Raw genomic sequence first — 22237 nt, forward strand, 5'->3', positions numbered from 1 at the left:
TCATTTCTTGAGCAGTCACTCTGGGGAAAGCATGATGCTGGGCACTGGGCACTCAAAGTTTGTGAGGACAAACTGACGGCAAGTGATTTCAAAACTTTCTTTTAAACTTATAAATGTAGCCCTGGCTGGTGTGGCTCAGTGGATAGAGTGCTGGCCTGGGAACCAAAGGGTCACTGGTTCAATTCCCAGTCAGCGCACATTCGTGGGTTGTGGGCCAGGTCGGGCCCCCAGGAAGGGGTGTGTGAGAGGCAACCACGCATTGATGTTTCTCTCCCTCTCTTTCTCCCTCCTTTCCCCTCTCTCTAAAAATAAATAAATAAAATCTTAAAAAAAATAAACTTGTAAATGTTAAAATAAAACAAAGGTAGGAATTATCTTCGTATTATAACATTAGTTCTTAAGCAAATAATTTAATTAAAGCAATAAAAAGCAACACTTGAAACATCTCTGATGATTTCTCTCATTCAAGGTGACCAAGCAACAAAATTCTTTAATCTGGCCAACTTTTGTCAATAATTTTTTTTAAGTCTTTGATGATAAGTTCAGCATTCAGAAACAGTGTTAATTTGAATCCTTTTTAAAAAAAAATAGTAATTGAAGTTAATAATCCAGCAATGAAAACACCTAGTATGGACTGTGAATATTTATACTTTAGGATATTGTGCTAAAAGATTATCACAATTTCAGTTTGAAACGGTATCTGCAGCCTGGGGCCAACAGCAATAAAAGGTATTATAGTTTAATCATTTAAAAAATCACCCTTCTACAACTGTATCAATTACCAAGCTTCAGCTCTAAAGGAGCTATTGCCACTGGGCCTTGCAGATTGGTGTACATTTTTCTATACAGGCTCAGCAGAAAGTGGGATGCTGCTAAACACATGGATATACGAGTATAATACTTTGGAGCTTAGACAGGAGTAGAAGGATGACTAAAATATACAGCAACTCTATTCACTTTCAAGCAAAAGCACATGATTGTGATTCAGAGTATTGGGAGCAAGCAGGGTTTGGAAAGATGCTCAGTGTTCTAAAAAACAGAAATAGGAAAAGTAAACGCCAATTCTGTATTCTGTGCCTAGGAATGTCTGTTAACTTCCAATATGGGATAGCTGAAACAACCAAAATTAAAACTCTTCAACAATGATGGTTATAATTGAAATGTTGACAGATCATTAAGCATTGCAGTTCTTTAGAGAAAAAACAGCTATAATAAAATCCTGCAGCTAAAATTTTATGACTACCATAATCACATATTTGCTAATGTCTGTGAAATGCCTCAAGTTGGCCAAACTAATGCAAAGTGGACACCATCTATTAAATCTGACTACTGAGCCTAGAGCCTAAACCTCTGACTACCAGATGCTGTCAACTGCAGGTAGAGTTTTAAAATGCAGGGCATGTTTTCTCATTCCTCTACATAAAAGCACAGTGGATATAAGAGTAGATTCAAGTTCTACCCTTTTTAAGTTTAAAAAAAATATTTTTATTAACTCAAACAATAATATTCATAAGAGAAAGTCACGATAAGTCTGTCTTTTGAAAGCTTTGATTTCATTTCACTAGATATGGAACATAATATTGTCAGTGAACTTTAGAACTGGCAGCACACACTACACTTTATAGAAGCTTTAAAATATTACTTAGCCTTTCTTTTGGATTAGTATTATAAAATATCTCCCAGGACAGAGTCATTCATCATTCTAAGTGTCTCTTATGTGTCAAGCATTACAGACACAAAAATAATTAAGATACACACCATGCCCTGAAAAACCATATTATCTAGCAGGAAGAGAAGCACACAAATAAGACAGTAAGAGAGAAGCCTATTTGAATAGAGCTGGGTACTAGGAATGTGGTGATGTGAGAAGGTGGGCAAGGATGTGTCTGTGTGTCAGTGCTTTACAGAGGAGACACTGTAAGTGCTGGATCTTAAAAAAAAAAAAAACATAGTAGTCGTCAGAGATTTTTTAAAACTGCATTTGACAGGCTACCAGCCCTTCACCACCTTAGCAACTACATTTGTCTTGCCCTTCCATAGTCTGATTACTGGTATATATGAGCTAGGAATGATTCTGACTAAGTTCTTAATATTGGAGATAAGTTGTGGCACTCATCTGTCTGGGTCTTGTTCCTCTCTTCCTCTGTTTTTCCTCCAGATCACAGGCCCAGGATATAAAAACATGTAGGAAGGCCCAGGAAGGCTGGATTTCCCTTGTTTTAAAAATGGTGGGTGACACCTTGGCTGGTGTGGCTCAGTTGGTTGGGCATCATCCCGCAAAGTGAAAGGTTGCTGGTTTGATTTCTTATCAGGGCACATGCCTTGGTTGTAGGTTTGGTTTCTGGTTGGGGCACATGGAAGAGGCAACTAATCAATATTTTTCTCTCTCATATCAATGTTTCTCTCCCTTTCTTCCCCTCTCTCTCTAAAATAAATAAATAAATAAAGTCTTTTTAAAAAATGGTGGCTTGTGTGGCTCAGTGGTTTGGGCATCATCTCACAAAGTGAAAGATAGTAATCAGTTTGTGTGCACCATGAGGTCATCTCACAAAGTTTATTCCCGGTCAGGGCACAGGCCTGGGTTGCAGGCCAGGTCCCCAGTCAGGGCACGTGCAAAAGGTAATGGATCAATGTTTCTCTCCTTCCATTTCCCTCTCTCTAAGAGTGAATAAAATCTTTAAAAAAAGAGGTGGGCCTGTGGTTGAGAAGAGTGTATATAGCTATACTTAACTTCTTCCCTATATATTTACTTTTCCATTTAACTCACAAATATAAGATATTTTTCTTTAATAAAACCACAAAAGTCTCTATTTATTGGGTGTTTGTCTAAATATGTGAAGTTTCCTCCCTCAAAACTTACTTGTGTGGTGAGAATTAGTCTAATAAACAGAATACAAGATTTATGCAAAAGAACCACTAGGAAGAAAAAAAACAGGCAGGAAGCACTACTTGATCTAATGAGATTCTGCCTATATTCTGTCCAGATGATCAAGTGACCTGATATTAAAACATATTATATTTAACAGTGAAATGAAAAATAAAATCTCAAATTTACTTACCAAACTGCATGCCCCAATCTCCAAGGTAATTTATTCTGGTTACTTGATGTCCTAAAGCTTCTTTGAGATTTGCTATGAAATTTCCTAGTAATGAATAAAACATACAGTTTCTCATTTTTTTTTTAAATTTTTATTGTTATTCAATTACAGTTGTATGCCTTTTCTCCCCATCCCTCCACCCCACCCCAGGTGAACCCACCTCCCTCCCCCACCTCCACCCTCCCCCTTGGTTTTGTCCATGTGTCCTTTATAGTAGTTCCTGTAACAGTTTCTCATTCTTGTTATCCATTTTGGCATAAGAACCATGTGCTTCTCTATTATCAAAGTATAATATAGAAAGTTCCTTTGGTAAAATTTACCAATTCAGTTTTTTTAATGAAAACATTCAGTACTGTGTTTTCATCTAAGTTATGGAAAGTAAGAAATTATTGCGGGGGCAGTTATTACAAGGAATCTCCTAACTTCCACAAGAACAGAGTGTTTATTAACATTAATGGGAGTAGGGAACACGTCCAAGTCAATGCCAAGGACAGAAAATAACACTGTCTTGGTAATTAGTAAGAAATAATTTGGCTGTGCCGTAAAGTCCCTGAGCGATATTGGCTTTATTTCTAAATAGCTCACTCTGCCAAGTAAGTTCTCAATAAACATTCTCTCTTCCTTGTCCAAATAGTTCCCTTAACAACTATTAAACAACTTTATCATGAGCTAACCATCATTCCTTTTCATCACTACTTTTGACTTACTCATGTAGCTTTTCTTACACTGTATATTTGTTATACTCTTTTTTCATCAAGTCCTATCATTTCTTCTCTTAAAATACTGCTTGAGAACTTTGTAACAATGAAAACTGATTCCAGTTTAATAATAATGTATGCCACAACTGCTGATTTCTCCAATTCTTAGAAGTATTCAAGTATGGGTTAAATGACTTTCTCTTAAGCATGCAATAGACGGATTTTTATACTGGAAGACAGATTGGATGAGATAAACTTCAAAGTCAGTTCCAATTGTAACTGCAGCTTTTAAATTGGACTGCTGCATTATATCATGTTTTAAATATATAAAAAATCATAAACCTATACACTAAAGCAGTGATTTTCAACTGGTGTGCTTCAAGAGGCACACTGCTATGCTGCAAGGAATTTTAAAATATGCAATGCCCTACTATGTGTTTAGTCAGGGGCAGTGACCTCTTTCCTTAGATTGTCAAATAAAAGAATGACAATAGCTAACACAACAGTCATCTGGTGTGAATGAATCAAATTACACCCGTTTTTTTTTGGTCAGATTCTGTGCAGTGGAATTTTAGTAATCAGTTTACGTGTGCCATGAGATAAAAAAGGCTGAAATCGCTGAACTAAAACATTATAGCTATGAAGTACGATAGTAATCTCTATTAGAATAGTCTTTTTCAATTTCCAGTCTTGAACACTCCAGTTAGCACACCCATCACTAAGATTGAGTTTCTTTTTTTTTTAATTGAGATATAATTGACATACAACATTGTTTCTTTTTTAACACAAAATACGTAACAAAAATATTGGGAGAGATTATTACCATCTCCACATTAATTATTTTCACTTTCATATCTTTTAGATCTTCTCATATACATGCATATTTTTCAAATTTTTAAAAAGTTAAAATCGTAACAAATATACCAGTTAAAACTGGTTTCTGAATTAATTCTTGAACAAATTCCTTTTTTCCACTTCCAATTTTCCCCATTTCATGTAATATTTGATTAGCATCAAGCTCATATAAATTTAAACTTTTTTGTCCTATTATTATTTAAGCATTAAACCATTAGACTGAATTATCAAAGACACATTTAGTATTTTCTGTGAAATGACACTTACCTATGATGGTAGAACGCAAATGTCCAACGTGAAATTTTTTGGCAATATTAGGTGAACTGCAAATAATCACAAAAAATTATATTTCTGCTCTAAGACCAAGAGGTCTAAAATGAACTAGGTCATGCCTCCACAGTTTAACACATCTGGGGACTCAGGCCTTTGGTAATTTGGGGCAAAGATAAGTCAGAACTCAAAAAATCATCATTAGAGAAACTGACCCTGTGATTCATGAGGCTGTGCCATACACAGAAGTGGCACACTTAAGAAGAAGCAGATTCATTTAGGGACTGATTTAAAAAATGAAGACATTCAGAAATATTGTTCTGACACAAACAATGTTGACTATAGGGAATTAAACTTAGTGCACCTTTATCTTGTTAAAAATGATTGAGGACCCCAAAGAAATTTTGTTTGTATGAGTAGTATCTATCAATATTTACTGTATCAGAAATTAAGAGAGAAAAAACCAATATGAAGTATTCTTCCTAGAATAATCAGAAATCTGATTCACCACTCCAAATTCTTAATCAACACCTTTATCACTCCTCCATGTGCTTAAGAAGTTTTAATCAATAATTTAACAATACAAATTCTTCTAAGGCACTCACTACAAACAGGCAGTTTTATGCACTTAACATACATTAACTCACATCATACTCATAAGAAGTGTGAAGTGAGGTACTGTTATCTCTTATTTTACAGATGAGGGAATTGAGACAACAAGGAAAAGAAGTAATAAAGCCCATGTGGCAGTATCTTGATCACTTGAATCTGGGTGATGAGTATATGGGCCTTAATTTTACTTCTGTTTTGTGTATGTTTGAAATTTTTATAAGTTTTTCAATATTAAAAAGATGAATTAATCAGAAAGCCAGAAAAATATATAAAACACTGGTTTTATAAAACTGGGTAGTTAAGGTCTGTGATTCCTGAGAGAATGAGAACAAACAAGGAGTTCCTAGGACTGCCTTAACAGCAAATTTGTAAGCTAAAGAAGAAAAATTTATAGCATAAAATGTCCATATTGGAAAAGAAAAAAAGGCTTCAAATCAATAACCTAAGGTTTTCCTTTAATAAATTAGAAAAGGAGGACCAAAGTAAGCAGAATAAAAGAGAATAATATAGAGAAAAGCACAAATCAATAAATAGAAAACAAAGACAGAAAGGTTCTATTACTATACACAATTGTAGTGGTGGTTACACAGCCTGTACACTTTTGCCAAAACTCATCAAAGTATATGTTGAAATATGGTGAACTGTACTGTGTTGTATGTAATTATACCTCAATGAAGCTTATTTAAAAAGAAATCTACAAACAATACTACAAAACAATAAAATTACAAACCAGCCTTGGAAGTTGTGCTATTAAAAGAACATAAGATACATTGTTTAGTGAAAAAAGCAAGGAGTTGAACAACATATAATGTGTGAGATCTGCCTATCAAGGCACAGAATACCTCTAGGTGACTAAACAAAAAGCTAGTTTGGTGAATGCCCAAAGGAGAGAACCAGGAAACTGGGATGGGGAGGAGACTTTCACTGAATATACTTTTGCAATCTTTGATTTTTTTCAAAGGTATTTATATTATATTAGGTATTTATATTATTATTTTTTAAAGCTTTCACAGAGCTTTTATGTTTTTTCCTCTAGGAATAGAAGGATTGAGTCTATGTAGGTCTTCAGCCTTAACAAAAAGCCACTTGAAATCATCAACTTGCCATCCTCTGGCACCATGTTCCTATTGGGAAGAGAAACAGTAAGATGGAAAATACAAATTCAACTCCCTGGCAACCAAAGTAGTGGCAGTGAATGAATTATAGTTTGGACACTTTACTGGAACTTGTAAAAAATTATTTCATGTTAATTTCCTCAATCTTATAAAAGACAAATATTATTACTCTAATCTTCCAGGTAAGAGACCAGGGGGAAAAATCTGTCCCATCTGAGATCACCAAATCAGTTACTAGGAGTCAGAACTGAACTGGTACCCTCATCTTTTGGATTCTCATTTTTGTAATCAGAGGTCCTCAATCTGTTCTGTGAGGACACTTCACACTGGGCACAGCAGAGGGTAGGAGAAGACTATGTTGAGGAAAGAAGAGGAAAGGCTATCTCTGCTGACTGCTCCTGCATGCAGGTTTGATCTGAACAAAATAAGAAAGGCCGACTTTGCAGAGAGAGGCAACAGTAGTTATCTTCAAGCGTTACACCACCTATGATGGATGGTCTTCTAATCTGGTACTTCATCACACTGCTCCTAGATCTGACAAAACACGTATATGTATCAGGGAGGCAGTAAAGGTTAGGTATGCAGGCTCCAGAGTCAGAGTTAGATCTATGACCCTGAACAATTTACTAGACCTATTATCATCATCATCTCAATGTAGGGGGCAAGTTTTTGGAACACTGTGATTATATCTCTTGCTTTTAGAGGGAAAGTTGCTTGGTCTATATGAGATACTATATATTTAAAACATTCTCTTCTATCACCTCTCTCATTTTCATAAGAAATTCAATAATAATGTTTCTATCAATTTTGCCCCATCCCCCACCTGTTTGTCTCTACTTCGAAATCATAATGGTAAGCACCACAGCAGCTAGAAAACTTCCAAGGGAGGAGAGCAGCTGTGGTTGGGCCACAGCAATGCTAGATGGAAAATGACAGAGAGCAAAGATGACTACTGAGAAATGGACTCTGCCTTCATCAGCTCAAATGGTCATTGAAGTTCTAGCCATCCTTAACCACTTTAGAAAAAAGTAGAGGGGGTAAATCCATAGGCAAATAAACCACCATAGAAAAAGCCTGTAACTCAAATAGAACAGGTTATTTTAAGACGTTTCTTGAAGGCATAAACAAAAAAAGAGCACTGTATGGGAAACAAAAACTGAAGAGAAAAGCCAGAGAATAAATGAGTACGGAAAACTAAGGTTTTGGTATTTTGAGCTTGGCCGACAAGGAAAGATGGGGAAGTGAAAATGAGAAAGAAGGTGTTAGAAATGAGCACTGGTGACAACTTTTCAAATTTCAAGAAGCTTAAAATGGCATGATTTCAAGGAGGTATGCATCGGAACAGATACTATACCACCTTCCTACTGATTTCCCTTTGCTGCTGGTTAGATAAAAGCAAGGACTATGAGAGTAATAGGGTACTGAAGTGTCTATCCAGAGAAAGTGATGTGTCCTGCATCAGTGTAAAGACATGAAAAGAATTAAAGATGGCCACAAATCTCTGCCACTAAGAGAGATACAGTGTATTTTTCCTCCCGCTGGATATGGGCTGATGTTGTGACTTGCTTTGACCAGGAGAATGTGACAAAAATGAAGCTGTGCCTATTCCAAGATGAGATGTGTTTACCATCCTGGTGCCCTCATCACCTTTGTAAAGAGGTCTGGCTACTCTGTTGGGGAGACGATGTGGAAAGAGATGCCTGGCCAGCCCTCAGGTGAGATGCCATAGAAATAAATGAGCCACCTGTATTTCTAGCCCCAGTATAACCTCTAGATAAACAGAGCTGCGTAAGTGACCACAGGCAAGTAAAAGAATCATTGAGCTAAGCCATCCCTGATTTCTTGATCTGTGGAGTCATGAACATTAAAATGGTTGTTTTAAGACACTTATCAGGAGTTGGCAAACTTTTTCTTAAAGAGCCAGATAGTAAATATTTTAGGCTTGCAGGCCTCGCCACCTGATGTCAACTATTCAACTTAACTCTACTGAACTGTCACTGTAGTATAAAAGCAGCCACTACAGACAACATGTAACCAAATGTGCTGGCCTGTGTTCCAATAAAACTGTATTAAAACATGTGGCAGGCTGGATTTTGCCCATGAGCTGAAGGTTGCTAATCCCTGTATTAAGTTTTTTTTAAAAAGATTTTATTTATTTATTTTTAGAGAGAGGGGAGGGGAGGGAGAAAGAAAGGGAGAGAACATCAATGTGTGGTGGCCACTTGCATGACCCTAACTGGGGACCTGGCCCGCAACCCAGGCATGAGCCCTGACTGGGAATTGAACAAGTGACCCTTCGGTTTGCAGGTTCAACCCAATGAGCCACACCAGTTTTGAAATAATGCAAGAGGAGGTAACTGAAATGACAGGCAAATTGCTTTGGAAGGTGGCCTCAGGGGACCACATAAAGTCCCTCTCCTCTCTGTGATACAACAAATGTTTAAGCTTAACTTTTAAGTGTCATGATTGGGGTGCACTGCTGGTATAAGATTTATTCATATTCTCTGACTGCTCCATAGGATCATTAGTTTAGTCAGCAATCAGTCCTCATCATAAACAGACGAGTGTACGGAATCTTACAGGATGTCTTTTCTAAGAACAGAAATGAATGGCAGAGGCAGTACAAATGTGGAAACTGTAAAACCCACTTGCTTCTGCTTATGCAGGTGTTAATCATATTTCAGTTGAATTAAGTTATCCTCATGAATTATAATGAGTTAGAAAACCTCATGTTTCCCATATCAAATTTTAAAAAATCATCCACAGAAATATATACTTAAGGAAACAAAAGGCTCTAGCAAGTTCTAGCTTCCTATATCAGAAAAAAATTCATTAAGCCTTCTTCAGGTTTTAGGAAGGCAAATTCAATACCTGAAAATTTTCACAAGCTGTCAACCTGTCAGCTATACTCTGAAAGTGTTTCCTTTCCTTTTTTGGTTACTTAAAAACAGTTCAAATATTAGTTGTACTGACAGCATATCAAAGTTATTTTGAAGACTATTTAGAGATATGTTAAAACTTCAAGCTATTTTTCTGATAATTTGAAAATTATATATTACGAATACTATAAAGTTTTGTTCCCTGGAGTCAAATTATGTTAAAATTTTTAATATGGTAGTAACCATTACCTCTGCTTTAAAATTTTACTAAAATGAAGAGCTAGTTCTTCCAAAAAAGTAACTGTTGAATACTTAAATTCAAAAAGAAAGAGCCGATGATAATCACTAGACATTTTTTTTATTGGAGTACATAAATTTTTATTCAGTTCACTGTGATTTTAGGAAAATAATATAATCTCACTGGTTTTCAATTTTTCCACATGTAATTTTATGAGACCTCAGATGATTATAGTAAAATAGTCACCTACTCAGCCAACTGATTAACCAACACATAACAGTAGCACTCACCTGAATTCAACCACAATCTTCTTCTGGTGAAGACCGGAGAAAAGCTCACTTTTCAATCCATATTTTGAGCCATCTTCAATTACTTGCTTTAGCACTGTCTGAAAAGTAACGACTGGGATTTAATGGCAGAAAAAAACTGCAACTTTTAAAACTACTTTGTTACTGGGAACTAAATGTTGCTGATATGCTTATTCTGATTTGTGGAACTGAGAATTTTATAGCAATGCCAGCAGCACCACCTTCTTGAGTTCCTACCTACAGAGGCTCTGTGCTCTTTTATATAATACATCCTGTCTATTCCTCTGCACAGTGATTAATCATGTAGGCATTTTACAGGTGAAGAAATTGAAGTTTATAGGTGAAGTTTAACTGCCAGAAGTCCCACAGCAAACAGTACTGATAACAACAAAACCACGAGCAGCATCTAATATTTTATTGACTGTATACTATGTGTGAGGCACTCTTCTAATAAGCATTTTCTATGTATGTACTCATTTAATCCACACAATAACCTTAAGAGATAGACATCATTTTTACAAACGAGGAAGTAGGAGCAAGGAGAGGTTAAGTAACTTACCGAGGTCATATGGCTATTAAGTCATGTAATTATTTTTACTCCATAGCTTATGTGCTACTATTACATGCTGCTGCTACTTTTGTGATACTAATAATCACAAGCAATGGTAGAAAACAAATAAAAAATTAGAATTCAAATGCCTATTGGCTAGGTAAGTAAAAACCAGGAAATCTTACAGAAACAGCCAAAACATAGTCCAGGTTAATTTTTAGTTTATTAACACAGGTCTATTATCTAGTTCACAAAATTCATATTTTATTTTGCTAATGGTGATGATTTACTGTGATAGACTTTTATTTACTCTTATATTGGTTTTGCTTTTCAAACTGGATTCTGAGTCCTAAGTATGCAGTTTATGACATGAAGAATTTTATGATCATAAATGAGAGTTAGTTAAGATATTCACTTAATGGAAAAGGCAGAAAGGTAGCAGGAAGCAGCAAAGTAATACTTTTAAGATGCATCTACAGAGTGCGAGGTTCAAGTCTACATGCTTTTATGTTATCTTTAGGCCTCATAATCTTAGAGGTGGGCAACATTTCCCACCAAACAGCTGCAAAAACTAAGGTTCAGAAACAGTATGTATTTGCCCAAGGACACAGAGAAAATTACTTGCTTCACTCACATTGCACAGTGGGACACAGAGATAAAGGATTAATAAACACACGGACATTAAAGAGAAAAGTGCCTGTCATACACAAGGTGCCTATTGAATGTTAATTACTTCAAGAATATGTGTGACAAGAAGACTGACTGCAAGTGGGGAGGTAAACAGTGAGAAGAAATTCATACTCTGATTGTTCTAAAGTTAAAGTCTACCCATCTTTTTCACTTTCATCCCTTTTTATGTACTGGATTGCAGACTCTACAAGTGGTAACAGCAATAAGTTAGTATATTCTTTATAAATGATTCTCAGTTCATTGGTTTCTCTGGCACAAATACAAAAAAAATAACTTTAATGAAGAACTATCTTATATGCTTCACTTCCAAACATTCCTTTAACAATCTGACCCACCCTGCCACCTGGAGCTTTTTTCTCTACTATTTCACTGAAAGTGCTCTCCAATCAAAATTCTAAATGCCAAACCTAAATGAATGCTTAAATTTTAATATATTATTTTTTCTAAAATAATAAAAAAAAACAAACAAGGTAAAAAGCTCAAGTCTAGTGTCCCTTTTGATCCCTTTGTCCCTTCAAGCCTTCCCCAGGGACGTCCACTTTTCACACACTATCTTAACTGACGAGGACTCTCCTCTGGCAAAGACTCTCCCTCTTTGGTTGTAATGACACCACTCTCTACTGACTTTTGCCTCTTGGTTTCCTTTGCAGACTCCTCTTCCACTGCCTGTCCCTCTACTTCCCACCCTGCACTCCTTCCTTGTTTCTAGCTCCTTACATTACACATCTCCTAGGTATAAATTGCTAAGACTTCAACTACTACTTACCTAACAAAATATCTCCTGTGCCACAGAGTGATATATCCAGCTCAGGACTGGACAGCTCTCTCAAGCACTTCAAACAGAATATATTGGGTTGGCTGAAAAGTTTGTTTTTTCCATAAAATAAAAGGTACATTTTTCATTTTCATCAGTAACTTTACTGATTTGGACAGTCTGAGTATGTTGGCTATCTCCTGCATTCATTGTTCTCAATTAATGTCTTGATTGTATCACTGTCAACTTTAACTGGTCTACATGAAACTTTGTAAACCACCTTTAACGTGTTCAATAAGTCACAGCGCCTTCTCCATACACTGCACAATTATTATTTTTTTTAGTAAAGTTGCATTTTTACCTTTCTTGAAATAATAAAGCATAATATGCTGAAAATGTGTATTTTCTTCCATCTTCAATATTAAAATAGCTACACAAAAAGTCATTGGTTTGGTAAGGTTTTTTTAATGCATGCTGATAGGACAGCAGTTATAATACAATCTAACAAAATTGTTTCAAATGAAGTTAAAGACAACTAAGTGCTATTAGAGTGATCTTACAGCAATAACCAAACCAACTTTTTGGTCAACCTACATGTCTTCTCCTTCTGCATTCTCCACTTCCATGAACTTTACCCCCAACTAATAAAGTCTAAAACACAGGAGTTCCTAAGATTATCCCTTTCCCTCCCTCATATCCACAACCAATCAGATATTAATCACCAAGCTCAGCTCATGCTATCTCCTATATACCAGTGTAGTTGCACCCTCTGCCCATCATATGTCAGCTATACCACTAAAAACAACCCCACAACAACAAAGCAGTAACACTTATCTTCTTGTACTGTACATATAAATACACAGTTGGCCCTTGAAGAATGCAGGGGTTAGGAGCACTAAGACCCAGGGCAGTTGAAAATCCATGCATAACTTTTGACTCCCCCAAAACTACTAATAGCCTATTGCTAACAGGAAGCCTTACTGATAAAATAGTCTGTTAACACATTTTTGTATATTATATATACTATATACTGTATTCTTACAATAAAGTAATCTAGAGAAAAAATATTTAAAAAATCATAAGAGGAGATACATTTACAGTATTTATTGAAAAACTCCATGTATAAGTGGATCCATGCAGTTCAAACCTGTGTTGTTCAACAGTCAATTGTACGACTATTAAAATGAAATTTTATTAGTGTAATACCCCAAATTATCATATGTTCTAGCTGTGGTACCAGGCCCTTCACAGAGTATAATTTCATATCCTCCCCATACCATCCTATGTGCAAAGCATATTCAATCACTAGCTGATGAGACCATGGCATGTTTTTGACTGTCTGTACTCTGGCCCAAGCTGTCCTCTCTGCCTGCCCTTGTAACCCCCAGGTAAATTCTTCTTTACCTTTATCTCAATTCAAGGTTATTCTTCTCTCCTCCAGATAGACTTAAATGTACCTTTCTTTACACTGGACTGCAACTTTAAACATGCCTCCATTAGTCATCACATTATCATATCCATCACACTTTACATTATTTTTTATGTTTTTATTTTCGATCATAAGCTCCTTGAGGGCAGGAGCTATCTTTAGGTTTCAGTAATATAGTACCTGGTAAATAATAAGCAGAAGGTTTATTAAATTAACGGGCACATAGAAGAAAGCTATTAACTCTAGAATGGCAGTGAGCTAGTAAATTCCCTCATTCTAATAGATGAACAAGCTAAACACCCATCTATTCATCATTATGTCTAAATGTAAGATGTACTCAGTAATGTAAATGTAAGTGCATAATGAGTATATAATCAGAAATTAAATCTATCAAAGTTTTCACTTTTTGGAGTGCTTTAACAAATTAACAAATACTCTAATTGGCTAGTACTTGTTTATCTATCACCATTACTTTTCTGTGGATGACTTTTGTCATTTTACCTAACTCTTTGTTGGTTGCCATTTTTCTACAGCTCTCAACAGGACTTCTAAGTGAGCTACCACTACCTATTTGTCTAGTCAATTCTTTGGTGAATAGTGGAAAAGTGCTTAATTATTCATTCTTTCCTTGTGTTCAATCAACTGGTACTACACGTTACTTGAATGCATCCGGACTACCTACTGACATAAACTTAATTAGTAAAATAATGAGCAAAATTAGAACCATTTAAATCAGTACCTCTTTTTCTTAATCTTAGTAGAGCATGCAAAATTGAATTTGGCAAATAAAAAAATGCCTGTGTATATGTGCAATAAAAATGATATTATCCACTGGATATTTCTAAGGTATACCTAAAAAACAGGGTATTGTTAGTCTGTTTCCTAGCTAACCTCTTATTTTTTTCTTTCCCCAATCTGAAATTATTATTACTTGAAATTAGTTTCTCTTGAAAGTCATCCATAAGCTACTAACAGGTGGAAGTCTGGTACCAAAGTGACAGTTCTTCACAATGTATGAACTGATCATACCATCTTCTAGCTTTGAAAATTTATGATCTAGTCCCAGAGATCTGGCAGTTTCTATTGCATCTAATTCACATCTAGCCTCCTACCTTTGAAAATGATTTTATATGAAGAGATTGTAAGCCACTATTAGTGATCCACACTTAAGCTAACGTTTAATCATCCCTGGTGCTGGCAGAGCTAATAACACAACTGCAATTCACGAACAGATAATGTTTCATGCAGGCTAAGTTTGTACATATGTAAGCAATGACAAATTCATAATTCTCTGTTTAAGGAGTAAGTTTTGGACATAAATCACTGGCTACATGTCAATCTTAATAACTCTAAAATATAAAAACAAAAAGAAAAGAAGAAAAAAGATTTCTAATGGTCCTAACAGGGCTGAATGTTTTTTCTTGATATGATCTGAAAAATTCATTAGGCACACAAATGACCACTATTTAAGGCCAGAAATAACTGACCGAGATGTAGAAGAAATTAGACTTTAAGCAAAAAAGAATCATCATTAAAAAATTATAATTAATGATTTCCAGTCAAGATGGAGGTGTAGGTAGACATACTTCATCACCTTCATGCAACCACAGAGAGAATTACAAGTATTTCTCAAAACAAGTAACAACTCAAACTGTCAGAAATTCAAGCTGAATGGAAGTCCTACAATCAAGGATTTAAAGAAGCCACACTCATCCAGCTGAGACGGGTGGAGAGACAGTGTGGAGTGGAGAGGCAGCAGCAGTGGCAGATAGCGTGGTCCCACATTCACATGTGGTAGATAAAAATCGGGATGGATACCCTGGGAGTGAGTGATCCTAACCCCAGGCCAGACTGCAAGGCCCAGGGTTCCAGTGCTTAGAAGGTAAATCCCCATAACTTCTGGCTGTAAAAACAGTGGGGGCTGGAGCAAGGAAAGAATCTGCTGGATTTTTAGGAGAGTTCGTTTAAAGGGCCCGCACGGTCCTAGAGCGAACGCAAATCCACCCACTCTGAGATTCACCACCAGGGCATACAGGAAGTGGGTGAAATGACTGGAAAGGAGGAGAGTGCTGGTAAACCTCTAGAAGCCAGGCAGAGGCATTAACCTCTATTCCAGCCCTCCCCCTCCACAGAGCTACAGAGCAGTGAAGCAGGTTGCCCCGCCCTCATGATTACCTAAGGCTCCACCCCATACAATTTACAGGCGCCTTTTATAGGGAGTCAAAGCAGCTCTATCTAATGCACAGAAATAAACACAGCGAGGTTGCCAAATTGAGGAGACAAAGAAATATGGTCGACGTGAAAGAACAGAACAAAACACCAGAAAAAGAACTAAACAAAATGGAAATAACTAATCTGTCAGATGCAGAGTTCAAAACACTGGTGATCAGAATGCTCAAAGAACTCACTGAGTATGGCAAAAACATAAGGGAAGAAATGAAGGTTACAGTAAGTGAAATAAAGAAAAATCTACAGGGAACTAACAGTTGAGAGGATGAAGCCCAGAATCAAATCAATGATTTGGAACAAAAGGAAGGAAAAAGCATTCAATCAGAACAACAGGAAGAAAAAAGAATTAAAAAATATTATGGATAGGTTTAGGAATCTCTGGGACAACTTTAAACAAACCAACATCCAAATCATAGGGGTGCCAGAAGGAGAAGTGGAAGAGCAAGAAATTGAAAACTTACTTGAAAAAAATAATGAAAGAAAACTTCCTTAATTAGGCAAAGGAAATAGACACACAAACCCAGGAAGCACATAAAGTCCCAAACAAGTTAGACCCAAAGAGGAATGCACCAAGATGCATCATAATTAAAATGCCAAAGTTTAAAGATAAAGAGAGAATCTTAAAAGCAGCAAGAGAAAAGCAGAGTGATCTACAAACTAGTTCCCCTAAGACCATCAGCTGATTTCTCAAAAGAAACTTTGCAAGCTAGAAAGGACTGGCAAGATATATTTAAAGAGATGAAAAGCAAGGACCTACAACCTAGATTACTCTATCCAGCAAAGGTATCATTTAGAATTGAAGGGCAGATAAGGTGCTTCCCAGATAAGGTAAAGCTAAAGGAATTCATCATCACCAAACCATAATTACATGAAATATTAAAGAGACTTAAGAAAAAAGATCAAATCTATAAACATTAAAAGAATGACAAATTCTAAACTATCAACAATTGAATCTAAAAAAACAAACTAAGCAAACAACCAGAACAGGAACAGAATTATAGATATGGACATCATTTGGAGGTTTATCAGCTGGGAAGGGCAAGGGGGAGAATGTGGGAAAAGGTGCAGGGATTAAGAAGCATAATTTGGTGGGTACAAAATAGGGTGATGTCAAGAACAGTATAGGAAATGTAGAAGCCAATGAACTTATATGTACGACTCATGGACATGAACTAAGGGGGGTACTGCTGGAGGGAAGGGGGGTACTGGGTGGAGGGGGCAAAGGAGTAAAATATTGGGAAAACTATAATAGCATAATCAATAAAATATATTTTAAAAACATTGTAATTTATAGCACAGACACATTCAATACCCTCTTTTCAGACTACAGGTGTTCATTCACTGCTTAGCGACTGTGAGCAATGGGCTTGTTCCTTTAACAAAAATCACACTAAGATCCAGATCCTCAAGGCCGCAATGAAGGGAGAATTTCTATGTGAGGAAGAGTAGCTGGACTTCAAAGCCCTAACTGTTATTCTCTCTGTTGTCAATGGAGAAGGATTTGGGAATATTTTTAATAAGTGGGTTCCATAAACCAGCAAAAATCTCAGTTTGTTAATTGTAATAAAGCATGAAAATTCATGGCTATTAAATGTTGAAATCATTAAGTAAATATTGTATTTTCCTGTGTATAATGTGCACTCACATTTTTGGCCCAAACTATGAGGAAAAAATTCTTTTGTTTTAATTTTTAAATTCAATTATTTATTTATATTTAGATACTTGTTTCTTGTGTTATAAAGGAATTTCAGCATTGATTTTTGAACATATTATGGTACAAGAAATTTTATGTAAGAATTACCAAACATAAGAAACACATACAATGTATTTCAGGTACTACCCATGTATAATGGGTATCCTTATTTTTCCCTCTAAAAACTGGGTAAAACCGTGTGCATTATACAAGACAAAGTACGGTCTATACCTTGACTTAAAATAAAAACTACATCTCTTTCAGGTAAGCTGGCTATAAAGGCAAACTCTATCTACCACAGCACATATTCCCACCTTAGGAAAAACAAAAACAGTACAATATTGCTGCCTATTAAATGGCCTAAAGTTTGATGGGCACATCGGCGAGTTGCGTATCTACATCAATAAAATTAAGACAACAGCTGGAAGGTCACTTATTTAAAAATAGGAAATTAGACTCATGATTTGCTAATATATTTTTAAAGATGCTATTTGTTTTTTAGAGAGAAGGGAAGGGAGGGAGAAGAGAGGGAAACATCGATCGGTTGCCTCTTGCATGGCCCCAACCTGGTACCTGGCCATGTGTTTTGACTGGGAATCCAACTGGTGACCTTTTGGTTTGCAGGCTGGTGGTCAATCTATTGAGCTACACCAGCCAGGGCTGATTTTCTAAATTGACATAAATGTTATCAAGAGCCCAGTAGGCTCTTGTAGACCCTGTTTAAAAAGCTCAAAAAAATTTCCTTCTTTTCCTTGTAACTGATTTTTGGTTAACCACTTTGAAGTAAAAGTGAAAAAAGATAGAAGTTAAAAGAACTAGAGACAAGTAAGAGACAGTATCTGTCTTTCAGTGAAAAAATATATTATTAAGAGGCAGCATTTACAAAGTCTAACCAACTCAATACTGGTGTGTGTGTGTGTGTGTGTGTTTTAATAATACACCAAAGCATGCATTATGATAAATTTTAAAGTTTAATTGAGATGAAACTCTTAACAAAAGGCCTCATATCGCTGCCTATCCAGGATTATATGTCCTCCCATGGTCTCACTCATGTGAGACCCAATTCCTCAATGTGATTTCCCCAAATCCTCCAGGACATCCTGATTTTTCCACCTTTGATTTTTCTTATGCTTACTGTACCAATCATCTTTAGTATTGTTTTATTAAAAGAAGCTGTATTACAAATTTATAAGATATGTCTTATAAATCTTATGCTTCCAACAGATTGTAGGCTACCAGAGAGCAGAAACCAGCAGTACCTTTCTTACATTCAATACAGAGTCCATTATCTCACACCTACCACTTGCCAGGCATTGTGCTAGAACTGAAGATCCAATAGTGAGTTAGAAAAACAGAAACTATAAGCCCTAATGGAAATTAGAGTTTAAAGGAAAACAGGCATTAATCAAATAAAAAGAATGTAAAGTAGAAACTATGGCAAGTGTTTCAAGGATAGCTATACAATGCTATGACAGTGTATACATGAAGGGTCAGAAAGTCACTGCCAGGAAATGTTAAGATCTGAAAGATAAGCAGAAGTTAATGAGAGGTGGCACTCCAGGCACAGGCATTAGAATGTGCAAAAGCTTTGAGGCAAGAAGAGGCACAATAAGTTTAAGAACTGGAAGAAAACCGCTGTAGCTAAAGCAGTGAGTAAAGATGTAAGAGCTGTAATAACCCATTCTTACCTTTGTTAATAGTTCTCTATTTATTTTGAAATTTATAGTCCCTTGACCAGTGCTGATTTCACTCACCACTGTATCACATTTTAGCTGAAAAGACAACAAAGCAAGTAAAATAGGTATGTTATAAAATAAGCCTAATAAGAGTTGTTCTAAAACTATCAGATTTTCAACTGTCCAAAGGCAGCAGGTGGATCATCTCTCTCAGTCATTACATCTAAACCTGGGCTTTAGCCAGTCCTTTAAGTCAATCATTCTACTTGGGTAAACACATTTTCTTCTTTTCCTGACTAGAATAGTATTCTGTATTTTGAGTCTCTCCCTCTTTCTCATTCCCTCATGTCAAACAGTCTGTCTGACATGGAAGAATGAGAGCATCACTTTACCCCCACCTTATGTACCTGGACAGGCAATAAACTCTTTTTATCTCACCCACCTTTCGCAAGGGCCACAGAACATGACATTCTGTCAGGGCCTATCCTAAATCACTGCACCAACACATAAAACATAAATAATTTAAATACTTTGTATTCAATGACTATGCCTTAAAATTTTAACCAGCTATTCAAAGCATCTAATATACTCAATGAATTTGAAGGAATACCTGTTGGCAATGAAGAGCCATAGTTTTTAAGACTAAATATTGTAATTAGAATGGTTCTATTCCTGGTATAATTCCTGATAAAAATCTGGGGTGGTTCTTGATCAAATAAATATTTACTTAACTACCAAACTTCCTTTATCATTCTCATTCTTCAAACATCTTTTTCTGTGATAGTGACTTTCACTGTTCCAGTTCTACAGGGTGCCCAGACATCTCTTTTGTGTCACATATAATAACCTTATTAAAAAAAAAAATACCTTGTCCAACACCTGCCTTTTCTGATGATATTACACTAACAATTTGTCATTGTCTACAATTCTTTCAATTCCCCCTTTAGATACCAAACTTAACAGAGAAATTAGAAATTAAAGAGGTTTATTAAACTGTCTAACTGCTTTCTCTCTATAACCATGATTCTATTTCCATCTAATCATTTCTTCTCATATTTTAATGATCGCTTTCTCAGAAACTCATTTGAAAAAGTGCAACCCACTGCTCTAATTTATCAAGCTTGTTCTCCTAAATTCAGAAGTCCATCCAGCTTCAACCTGAATTTTAATTATCACTTCAGTCCTCCTGTAAGCAGTTAAACAAAAAATTGAACACTGTCAGCTCAAGAGGAATGGTCTGTAACTAAATTGAAAAATCACCCTAATCTGATAGTACACGGGTAAAATGAATTTAAGTGATATTTTCCAAGGCACCTTCAACATAGAAACATTATTAAATTCATTATTATTGCTGAGATAGCCTCCTGAGTATTTTTTTCCTTAAAATAGTAAGTGTATTACAAAGGTAATAGTGTTAAAGTACCTTCTCTGCCAGTCTTGTAGCTTGAACTTGAATATCTGGTCTTGAACAGTCATTATTCTCCAACAGAGAATCCACAGAAAGCTGAAAATCAGCTACTTCTCTAAAGATAGACATTGAAATAGGAAAACGTTGTTGTTACTCTACAAACATTACTAGTATGACCCAAGAAATAACTAATCAATATGGATTCTACACATTGACACGATTTTATAAGAAAAAGGTTATTACGCTTTCAATATATAAAGCAAAGAAATTAAAAATATCATAATCTTGTATATTTATTTAGAACTTTACCTTTTATCATTTTATAAAATTCTTCCTCTTCTATTATCTACTTGTATTGTACAATAGCTTCATATCTCTGTGAGATAAATAGAGCAGCCACTTTGAAAACAGTTCAGGCCTGACATGTTAGAAAGTAAGCATGTGAGTGTTCATTACATTATTCTCTATAAATTTTTCTGTAGGTTTGCAATAGTTCAAAGTGTCAAATAATTTTTAATTGATACAGAAACAGCTATATCACTACCCATATTGAACATCTGATATTTAATAAGGAACCAGAGAATGAGACTCTATGAGCAGAATAAGTGGGTTGAACCAGTGTCCATCAAGCCTAGTCGACATTGACACAAAAGGACACATTTTATAAAATAATGATCACAATAGAACCAGAGGCGTAGAATCATGGAGCAGACTGACAGCGGTAAGAGGGGACTGTTTAAAGAAGGTGAAAGGACTAGTCCAGGAACATATATGAAAGACTCATGCACATGGACAACGGGGGGAGGACTGACTATGAAAGTGGGGGGGCAGGCTGGGCAGAGGGAGCCAAAGGGGGAAATAATGGCAGCACCTGTAAAACATAAATAAAAAAAAGGAATAAAAGGACACATTTTAGAGGAGCACAAATGACTCCATTGTTATCACTGTTAAAATTTAGAAGCATGTCTAAAAAATTGTCTCTTCTTTTTAACAGCACATTAAAGAACCCAGTCAACAATGGCCATTAAGAATTTTCCTGAGCCTTATTCCCTTATCCAGCAGCCTAGTGTGAATTATACTTACCAACTCAAACTTACCTACTCATATTTAAGCTATAACTTAAAGAGACACATGTTCATCTATTAATCAGTGTCTGTGCGATCTTGGGCATGTTGCTTAAACCTCCCTTGTAACGTCAGTAAGATGGTAATAGTACCTACTTTATAGTGTTGTTGAGAAATTAAGTTCTTGTCAAATAATACTAATCCTAATTCTAATGTTAAATAAAAAATGTTTAATAATACCAGTATTTGAGCCCTGGGGGGATTATTCTGTCTGTAGTTCTTCTTATACTGGCTTGGCTGGCAAACTGTATTGTTTTTTTCCTAAGAGTATTCTCTAATGATTAAATGACTATCTGATTTTTCTAAAGATTAACTGTGGAAACTCATATACAGTCTGAATGTATTTATTTTATTTATTATTTCCAAAGGATTCTGATAGCTTAGTCAAGTATTTGTGCCAATAATGTGGGAAATTAAAGAAATTAGTTTAACAAAGTGGGAATAATAAAATAACAATTTTTTAAATGAAAAAATTTAAAAGTAATACGATCCATAACAATATTAATTGAAATTATACAGATTTGAATATGCCAAAGATTAAACCATGATTTTTAACACATAGCTAGAATACTTTATAAAAGGTTAAATATAACCATAAACCTACAGAATGA

At 35.6% G+C, this 22237-nt stretch overlaps 1 protein-coding gene across 4 annotated transcripts in view; it reads right to left on the bottom strand.

Moving 5' to 3' along the window:
- The window catches only part of RARS2 (arginyl-tRNA synthetase 2, mitochondrial), a 68494-nt gene that overhangs the window by 36932 nt on the left and 9325 nt on the right, over positions 1-22237 (bottom strand). For all 4 annotated transcript variants that reach the window (XM_045188551.3, XM_024551694.4, XM_053913530.2 and 1 more), the window contains exons 3-7: positions 20518-20617; positions 19107-19190; positions 10056-10153; positions 4919-4974; positions 3060-3143 (exon numbers count right to left, since the gene is read on the bottom strand). In XM_045188551.3, coding sequence (XP_045044486.2) covers positions 3060-3143; positions 4919-4974; positions 10056-10153; positions 19107-19190; positions 20518-20617 — 422 coding nt within the window. The remainder of the gene's footprint in view (positions 1-3059; positions 3144-4918; positions 4975-10055; positions 10154-19106; positions 19191-20517; positions 20618-22237) is intronic.

Source organism: Desmodus rotundus, chromosome 11 (genome assembly GCF_022682495.2).
Source record: "Desmodus rotundus isolate HL8 chromosome 11, HLdesRot8A.1, whole genome shotgun sequence".
NCBI lineage: Eukaryota > Metazoa > Chordata > Mammalia > Chiroptera > Phyllostomidae > Desmodus > Desmodus rotundus.